The 9,282-nt window shown below is 33.0% G+C and overlaps 1 protein-coding gene across 2 annotated transcripts; it reads right to left on the reverse strand.

The window, feature by feature from the left end:
* Nucleotides 1–650: 650 nt before the first annotated feature.
* Nucleotides 651–9,067, reverse strand: LOC111892181 (disease resistance protein RUN1). 2 transcript variants are annotated; one of them, XM_052764017.1, is made up of 8 exons: nucleotides 8,863–9,067; nucleotides 6,896–7,556; nucleotides 4,704–5,832; nucleotides 4,289–4,612; nucleotides 3,337–4,206; nucleotides 2,581–3,247; nucleotides 2,050–2,120; nucleotides 651–1,919 (listed from the first exon to the last, which is right to left on the reverse strand). In XM_052764017.1, the coding sequence occupies exons 2-8, from the start codon at nucleotides 7,471–7,473 to the stop codon at nucleotides 1,845–1,847; spliced, it is 3,714 nt and encodes a 1,237-aa protein (XP_052619977.1). In that variant the 5' UTR covers nucleotides 7,474–7,556; nucleotides 8,863–9,067; the 3' UTR covers nucleotides 651–1,844. The 2 variants fall into 2 exon arrangements, with proteins under 2 accessions (XP_052619977.1, XP_052619978.1); XM_052764018.1 differs by having other exon boundaries at nucleotides 8,837–9,067.
* Nucleotides 9,068–9,282: the final 215 nt, after the last annotated feature.

Raw genomic sequence — 9,282 nt, forward strand, 5'->3', positions numbered from 1 at the left:
ATTGTGTATGTAAATTTTTTCCATTAATATACATTATATTTAATGTTTTCGGATATGAAACGTAAAAAGCTTTCGAGTGGTGTGCACTTTAGTTTCTTATTTAGAGGTGGGAGGTTCGAATCCCCCCCTCATTGTCCCAAAAGTCTTCCAAGTTTTGTATTATAAAGCACATTCAGCACACACATGTAACTGACACGTCAGCTTGATCAATCCATTGAGCGCACACGTGGCTTGCCCTGTAAATTCCTGAAAATCTTAGGGGTTGTTATGACATTATCCCAAAAAACAATGCAATATCATCGCTAAAGCACAATATACATTAACACACATCAACACTTTTTATTATTAGGATTGGATATTTAATAGTAAAACAGACTAAAATCGTATTTACGGATTAATTTAGTTGAGAAAAAAGAGATATGGATTTTTTTTGTGGCGTTTCTTTTTCAATAAATTCCAAATTTTATGGTTAATCAATAATAACCAATGACCACAACCGACTTAACCGAAAAAATTGTTAACCGAAACCATGAGAATTTATGGCAATTCAACAATTACATTTTAGTCTTTTCTTCAATAACATAAACCAAATCAACAAAATATAAATGTATATAAAGTAATCAAAACAAGATGCCGACTTACATCTTATTCTTACATGTGTATTAACTAAACTCAAAAGCTATTCATATTGTTTTCACCTATCTTTTGCAATCAAACAACAATAAGGGTATGTTTGGTTGGATGGAATGAAATGATAAAGGAATGGAATGAACGATGTAATGGAATGGACAATGTAATAGAATGTATCAGTACTATTTCGATTGTCATGTTCGGTCAGTCTCCTTGAATGGAATGCATCATTCATACATGTTTGGTAGATACAAATGAACAAATGAATAGAATGAAATTAATTGATAATTACAAAAGTGCCCTCTAAATCACTATACATATTATTTGTAGTTAAGGTAACATTCTATATAATCAAAATAACAATCATTTATCAAAACATGAAAAATGCCAAAACTAAAAAAGAACTATGCAGGTATCGTCCAAGCATGGATGTCTTTAGTTAGAACCAAAAATTAATACAATTTAATTTCTCTATATATTTATAAGCAACGTCATAAGCATTTCAATGAAAAAAATTATTGAAACATTTCATCAGAAAGTTCATGTGCATGTTTAACAACAAAGATGTTTAAACAATAAATAATATGCTTATAAACAATTTTGGATTTTGGAACTAACAAAGACAAATAAAAATGAAGAAGTAAGCAATATATAAATATAACATAAGCGATGAAGCGAAAGCTCTTTATATTGTCAAGAGCGATTCTTGAAAAGTAATTCTTCCTACTGCTCCTGCTCAAAATTTGTAGAAAGTTTCTTGATTTTCTAGATGCAGTGGATAATAATTCTCCTTTCAATGGGGTTTTCTTTGATTTGTCAAAAATCAATTATCGCGAGAACTAATTAGAAATATACGATTGAGGTAGGCCGGGTATATTTGTCATTTTCTTTCACATGCGGGAAAGGAAGGAAAGAAAAGTAAGGTACCCCCAAGGAATGAAAAAGGCGTGTTCCTAAGGAATCCCATTCTCTTTGTAATGAAACATTCATTTCCTTTTGATAACCAAACAATGCATTTTAAATAGTAATTGAATGGTTCATTCCATTCATCCTTTTATTCCACCATACCAAACATGGTCTAAACAAAAAAAAAAAAAGAAAAGAAGAAAAAAGAAGAAAGAAACATGAACATAAATAGGCACCAAATGCGACAATGAGCAAACCATCTTAATTCTTCCTGAAAATTAGGATATAACTCATTGAGTTTCAAGTGATTAATTTAGAAATGCAACCTCTCTTTCACAAGCAGTTTCATGTGAAGGATGAGATCTTGAAGATTCCCCCTTACCCTATGAGTAAAGGAAAAGTTAGAAAATTATAAAATTACATAATTATACACATATATGATGATTACATATTTGATTGTGTATGCTTTTTTATTCTGTGATATTAGAAAGGTTTGGGTGAGAAAAAGTATACCACATGTGTGCTACCAATTAGGTCAGGATTCCTTTGAGAAAAAGCTCTAAACCAGGACACTTCCTTATGTCCTGAACACAAGTTGTATTAAAAGCATAAATATATTTATTTATGTGAACCAACATATCAAAGACATAGTCAACTGACATAACAAATCGACCCATTTAGACATGATCAATACTTGGTTCGATTCATTTAAAAATTAACAATCGAATTTAATTTTTGTATTTTATGAAAACAAAATCTTATCTTATAGGTCAATGAAATCAATAATAAATGGGTGGCTTAGGGTCCTATTATTCAATATTTTAAATATTTAAGTTATGATCCATCTATTAAGAAAAATGGGTCATTATCCAATATCTTAAAGAAATTGGGTCATGGATGTGATCATTATACATAAGACATTATTATATATATTTAACAAAAATGACATCTAACTTGAACGTCGTGGTTGTGTGTAACAAATTTAAGATGATATGGAGAGAAGATAACATCTCATTGAAAATATTTAACAAAAATCACATATACCTTGATATGTGGGGCCATCTGGAATTAATTTACCAAGATAGGGAAACAAATAAATGGCAAACTCAAAAAACCGCCTGTTCTGTAGGATGTATTGTCCTGTAGTTGTTTGAAACTGAGAGAGATCTCCACCAATTATATGATTCCATGACTTGTAATAACCCAATGCATCTTCTTCTTCTTTTTCATCCTCATACACAAGACTCACCCCACACTCCTTTACAAGTTCATCATATGGCGCTGTAACAGTAATAGTAACATGGTCACCCGCCTCCATCTCATTCATCCGAAACATCCAATGACTTAACATCACCCAACACTTTCCATCTACAATAACTCCATCCAAGTGACGTTCGTATATCCATGTGTGGTTCTTTGTTATATTATGAATTGTCGTAATTGGCGTACTAGGGAACATATCATGTACTACGGAACTGATCATTGGCGTACTAGGGAACTGATCATGTGGAAATAATAACGACTCATCAGGAGGTTTCAATGTGTGCAAATAGCAGAAGTTGAGTCCAGTAAGGTTGTTTGGAGATGATGATGATGATGATGATGGGATGGTAAATGATATTGATGGCCCCAAGCTTCTATACTTAAACCATCTCGGCATCTCCTCCACCTCATACTTTGTGCTGAATATTCCAAATTCATAAAACATTCTCTGAAAAATACAACCACCTTAATTAAATACAAACATAACAAATATATTATACATATTAACATAAAGACAGATAGTTAATCGAACAAAACCTGGACTTTTGATTCCGAAGGATTGGTTCCCACACACCCTTTGTTAAGGAAGTCTTCATTAATCCAACCCAAGCTCCGTAATACCTTTTCCTCAACACCTACCATTGCTTGGATTTTGATCATGCCTTCGATTTCACAGGACCCAGGTGTGAAATCTAACCACCAGTTTGATGTTACCTCTAGTGGGGACATTTCTGGATCAAATTCAACTTTCCTTACAAAACTCCCAAGACGAGAAAAGAGCAACAACCTTCTTAGTGTACGCGGAGGATACTCAACTGATTTCAATTTTTTACAATTGGCCATACTAAGTATCTCAAGCCTAGGAATGGTTCTCATACAACTGGGCATGGAATTTATAGGATTGTAATCCAAATATAATTCCTTTAACATGGACAAGCAACTAAAATTCATGGGAAAGCAGTCTGTAGACAAATTGTTATTTACCAGTGACAACCTTACTAAAGACCTCGGTAAAGAAATTGTAAATAACTTCAAATCACTTGGTATAGCACCCATAAAGGAGGAGGAAGAGGTTCGTATGTTTATGACCATATCCTTATCCTCGGTTTGAGAATCACTGAGATTACAACCATCGAGCAACAATGTTTTAACATTCTTCAACATGCCTATGTTTCTTGGAAGTTTTTCAAGCTTCTTGCAGTTGCTCAGATCAATGAAGACAAGTTCAACACATTTCTCAATTGATTCACCAACCTCAACCAAACCAATGCAATTTCTAACTATTAATCTCTCGAGTGCAGGGAATTGGTCAAAGTCACCAAGACTATGCAGTTGTTTACAGAAACTTAAATTAAGAATCTTCAATGATCCGAGCAGCTTGTTGTCTTTTAAATACGATCCATCCAACTGCAAAAAGAAAAAATAAATTAGAACAAATTTCAATTATCATCAACTGAACATTGATGAATAATGAATGAAGATAAGTTACCTTTTGCCTCTTCTCAAGTTGATGTGTATTGCTATAACAACCAACAAATGATTCAATATAGCTATATGACATATCAAGAGCAACCAAATTCATCATCGGTAGCTCTAAAGGTATACACTTTAAACGAAAACCATGCATACACAAGCCTCTTAATTCATCTGGAAAGTTCTCATAAGACCCGTTCATGTGCACATAATTCATTTGTAGTAGCATCAGACTATCCATGTTACTCAAAGCATCTGTTTTTAGATCAAATGGTGCTCCCAAATTCTCTTTCTGGAGCATGCGCATGTCAAGGGAAAGGCCTAGAACATTTCCCTTACCCTAAGAACAAACAAATGGCCAAAAACAAAAATGAGATAATACAAAGTAATTTGAATATGCTCACTACCAACAAGTATACATAAACTCTCACCTTTTTTTGTTTCAACACTCTGAATGACTCATTATGACACCATATTCTACTTCGCTTCCATGGCTTGTCAAATGATTCTTGATGTACTTCGAATCTTCCCATCTCTTGAACCAACTGATGCATCTTCAATTCATTATTCGATCCTATACTAAGAAGATATCTATCAATGAGATTTGTGATTCCAGATCTTGTGATTATATCACATGCCATTAATATTGTTTCACTAACATCTCTATCTATTCCGACAAAAAAACAAGCTATATGCTTAAACAACTCCTTATCATTGTTGGATGGCAAAGAATCAAAGCTCATTCTCAATACATTATTTACATGGGAACTTGTTTTTTTATTTAGTCCTTCTAAGCACCCTTTCCAGTAAGCTACATCTCGGTTATATAGAGATTTGCCCAAAACTGCAAGAGACAATGGATGTCCTTGACAATATTTTACAAGCTTATATGACATCTCTTCATAACCTTCCTTGGGATAATTGCACATGAATGCATGAAAACACAAAAGTTGTTGTGATTGGATCTCATCTAAGCCAAAAAGCAAAAGTCTTTCATTCTTCGGTTTAATGTTTGTTTTGAATAGTGCACAACTCTCAGTCAACCATCTGTTTCTTGTTGTGATTATAATTTTGCTTCCACGATGAAAACCTTTGCTTCCAAGTAATGCATCCAACTGATCAAGAGTGGTGATATCATCAAGGACTAGAAAGACCCTTTTACGGGCAAGTGCATGCTCTATCTGTGTTGTGTATATTGCCATATCATAAACTCTAATTGCACTTGTTTTTGAAATGTCATTGTAGAGTTGATTTTGTAAATCAAGCAACCCATTAAACTTTCCATCACATTTCCTTGCGATATCTTCAATAAAGCTACTTGTTTGGAATTCATGAGAATATAACCCATAGACATGTTTGGCTAAAGATGTCTTCCCGATCCCACCGATACCTAAAATAGTGAGTATGTCTGTAGTATGTGAGGACCTATCATTCAACCAGGAAGTAACAAAGTGGATATGATATTCCATCCCAATGAGTAATGGCTGAGAAATCCTTAAGGGTACATGTAATCTACGGTGGATGTACTTCACGATTTCTTCAATGAACACTGTCTCTAGCCTGAAGTTTAACAAACAGGATTTGGAGATTTTAATTTATCCAAAGAGCAAATCTAATATGTACCATACTATTGTTATGAATTAAGTTCTTCACATCAAAACCATATTGTATTTACACTTCTAACCATATAATCATCTAATGTATAAGGTCATAGTATTTATGTATGATAAGACCTAAGCTACCATTGTGTTACAATATTTCACATATTGGCCACTTAACTTCACTATGTTTCTACAAGGCCATCAAACTTAACTAGCAATGTGGCTAGAAAAAAAATGCCAGGTTATCATCTACGACTTATAGGTAAGAGAAGTTCTTGTTATTTGCTATAGAAAACTGCAAATATAGTCCCTTTTTTTGTTGTTTTCTTTGGATTGGGTCCAAAATGTTTCATTTTTGCAATAAACGTCCTTTTCCAAGGGTTATGTTGTGGTTTTGATCCCTCGCTTTGATACAATGAGTGTTAGTCCATTAAATCCTTGTGAAATGACTACTTTGACCTTTCATATTAAATTTTATTTATTTAATTATTATTATTATTATTATTATTATTATTATTATTATTATTATATAAATAAGTGAAGTTGTTGTACAATTTGTTATTCCAAAAACCTCCTCCCTTATTCTAAAACTTTTATTTGAATATCACAATTCAACCTTTACCTAACATGTTCATACATGGAAAGCCAAAAATGTGGGCATAGTGGCTTCTTTAGGCAGAGTTATAACACATCTTTTCGAATATGATTTTTAATAACAAGCATATTGAAATAACTGGGACTGTTTATATAAATCAACCAACTTATGATAAAAGACCAAATGCACCACACATGTCAATTTATCATAAAGGTTCATTTATCTATATGAATTGATTATGAGATCACATAACAGGAGTAGATTCAATTTTGTGCATCTTCTTTGTCCTAATACATGAAATGAATAACTATTTGATGATACTGAGAAAACTTATTGAAATGCATAGGGAGAAGATGATATTGAAATTTTACGCCTTACTCCAACAAAATTGAAGGCTTATGAGAAATATGAGTAAGAATGTGATTACCTTCCTTTTATGTCCTTTCCTTTTAAATTAGAAACTTCCGTAAGTGCTTTATTCCATCGGTCTATTTTTTGAGCCCATTGACTTCTTTTATTTGCATTTGTCTCTGCGTCCATCGTCTGTTTATGCTTAGCCATTGCATTTCCGAAGCTACTTTGCTGCTTCCTGACATGCGTGGGCTCTACATGATAAAATATAGGGATAACAATATGGTTGGATGTCATACGCTGCTCAAGGATCAACACCAATTCATCCAGACACCATGTTGAAGTAGCATAATTCTGGGACAACACGATAATAGAAGCCCGAGATGCCTTAATTGCACTCTCCAATTCTGGTTTCAGATCTTCCCCTGTTTCAATCTCTTCATCATCCAAAAAGGTAGTGATATTGGCCTCTATAAGTGCATCGTGAAGGTAATTGGTGAAACTAAGACGAGTGTCAAGACCTCTAAAACTTAAAAATATGTCATATCTATGACCATCAATTGATGAAATATGGTCATGAGTTGATGAACTGTGAACATGAGTTGATGAAGAACATGAAGATCCTTCTGAGAGGAGTTCAGAGAGAACAACCATTATGATTTTTGGGTTGATGAAGAAGAAGATGAAGCTCCCAGGATTTTGTGTATCTGTTCAATGTCAGGATCACTACATAATGCCTGTACAAAAAACCCGAATTATTAATAGTTAAAATATGCAACTTAAATCTCATCAAATAATTTACACCTCAATAATAACAATACCATTTAATTCTTCAAAATAGAACTTTAAGTGACTAAAATACAATACATATGCACCTCCGAGTTTCGAGTTGGCTTTGGAGCTATATACTGCATAATGTGTATATGTGTGTTTAAAGATATTGATTTTTGTGTTTAAAGGATATTCTATAGCTTAATTAGTGCTAAACGTGATTGCTTTGTGTACAATCTCATGGTAGAAATAATTATGTGATAGGTTTTTGAATCCTTTTGCCAACACATATAGAGCTAAGTATTGATGTAGAATTACTTTCCCAAAATAAAAGTATTGATATAGAATAACCATTACATTGCCATGAAATTTATTTTAAAAGCTGTTACTTAACTCACTTGGTTAACGTTTTTATATGGCTAAGTTGGGGTTCAAGAAAATAACAAACCAATTTATTCATTTAACCTACAAGGCCACAACGCCTCTGTTTTCATTTTATAAACCCACATAAACATCCCTATTGTTGTCTAAGTAAAATACATTTGAATTTCTGTAAAGTAAGCCTCAAACAAATTGACACCAAATACCATTCTTGAAACAACTATACAAGATCTACTATTACCTCCCATGAAAGAAATTGCAAAGCATATATGAAATTTCAAGCTTTTACAAGATAACAACAAACAACTGAATCTAACAAAAAAAGGATTAAATTTTTTGACATGGTTGTTTATGGATCTCCAAACAATCTTCTCAAATTAAGTTCATATAGCACTGGATCTAGTATCAGCAGACATCTTATCTAAAGTGTTTCGACTACAGTGATAGGCTTGATCCAAATAATATGTTTCTGAAACAAAGTCTATACTAGATGAATGTTCAAAAGGTACATGCACTCTGTAGTCTAGACACAAACATATAGATATCGTTAAGTTTTTACTTCAATTGTAAGCAAGACACACATTATGATAATGAAATATTGAAGCTTGTTCATTATGAGCGCCTGGCTTACCATTAAGGAGCCGATAGCATCATTCAAAGGGTACCAAATATAAAAACCGTGTTATGAAATAGAAAACATTAAGAAATTCAGGAAGCAATTTAAAAGGATTGAAGAATTTCCCTACGTGCAACAAAAGTAATTGAAATGGACAAAAACCAATGACACGTTAATTAAATAAACAGGTGATTATGATTTGATTTATCATTAATAAGATGAAATTGTCTAAGCACATGTGAAACTCACTTGTAAGAATGCGCTCTCATAATTACCTGCCTACAGGACGACAAGAAGATATGAAGCAGCGATGATAGAGGATGAACCAGTAGTAACGAGGCTGAGAAAGATGATGGCTGAAAGCCACAGACCGAACCTCATTAAGTTGGCAAGGAGACGGCGAAATAACGAAGAAGAAAGGGAGACGACAAGAGAATCAACGAGGATGTGATGGTTTTCTTTTGCCGCCTCAGTGTTGCTTTTTTTTTTTTTTTTTTTTTTTCCTTTTCGACTTAATATATCTATTAGTACAATGATAATTACTGGAAAGTAATACTACAAAAATCAAAAAGTATACACCCCATTTTCTAACTTATCTCAATATTCCTTTTTAGTGATTTGCCATTGAATTTTAAAAGATATCTTAAACTTTAACTTTTCAAAAGTAACAATCAGGTTATTGTCAAGAAATACAC

This window comes from Lactuca sativa, chromosome 1, assembly GCF_002870075.4.
Source record: "Lactuca sativa cultivar Salinas chromosome 1, Lsat_Salinas_v11, whole genome shotgun sequence".
NCBI lineage: Eukaryota > Viridiplantae > Streptophyta > Magnoliopsida > Asterales > Asteraceae > Lactuca > Lactuca sativa.

Bases quoted from the DNA above. Each gene is read 5' to 3' on its own strand.
- LOC111892181 (XM_052764017.1), bottom strand. From the start codon at position 7,473: ATGGTTGTTCTCTCTGAACTCCTCTCAGAAGGATCTTCATGTTCTTCA. The intron at 5,833-6,895 runs GTAATCACATTC...GTTAAACTTCAG, and splicing joins GGAAAGGACATAAAAGGAAG to GCTAGAGACAGTGTTCATTG. The intron at 2,121-2,580 runs GTATATGTGATT...ACTTGTGTTCAG, and splicing joins AGATGGCCCCACATATCAAG to GACATAAGGAAGTGTCCTGG.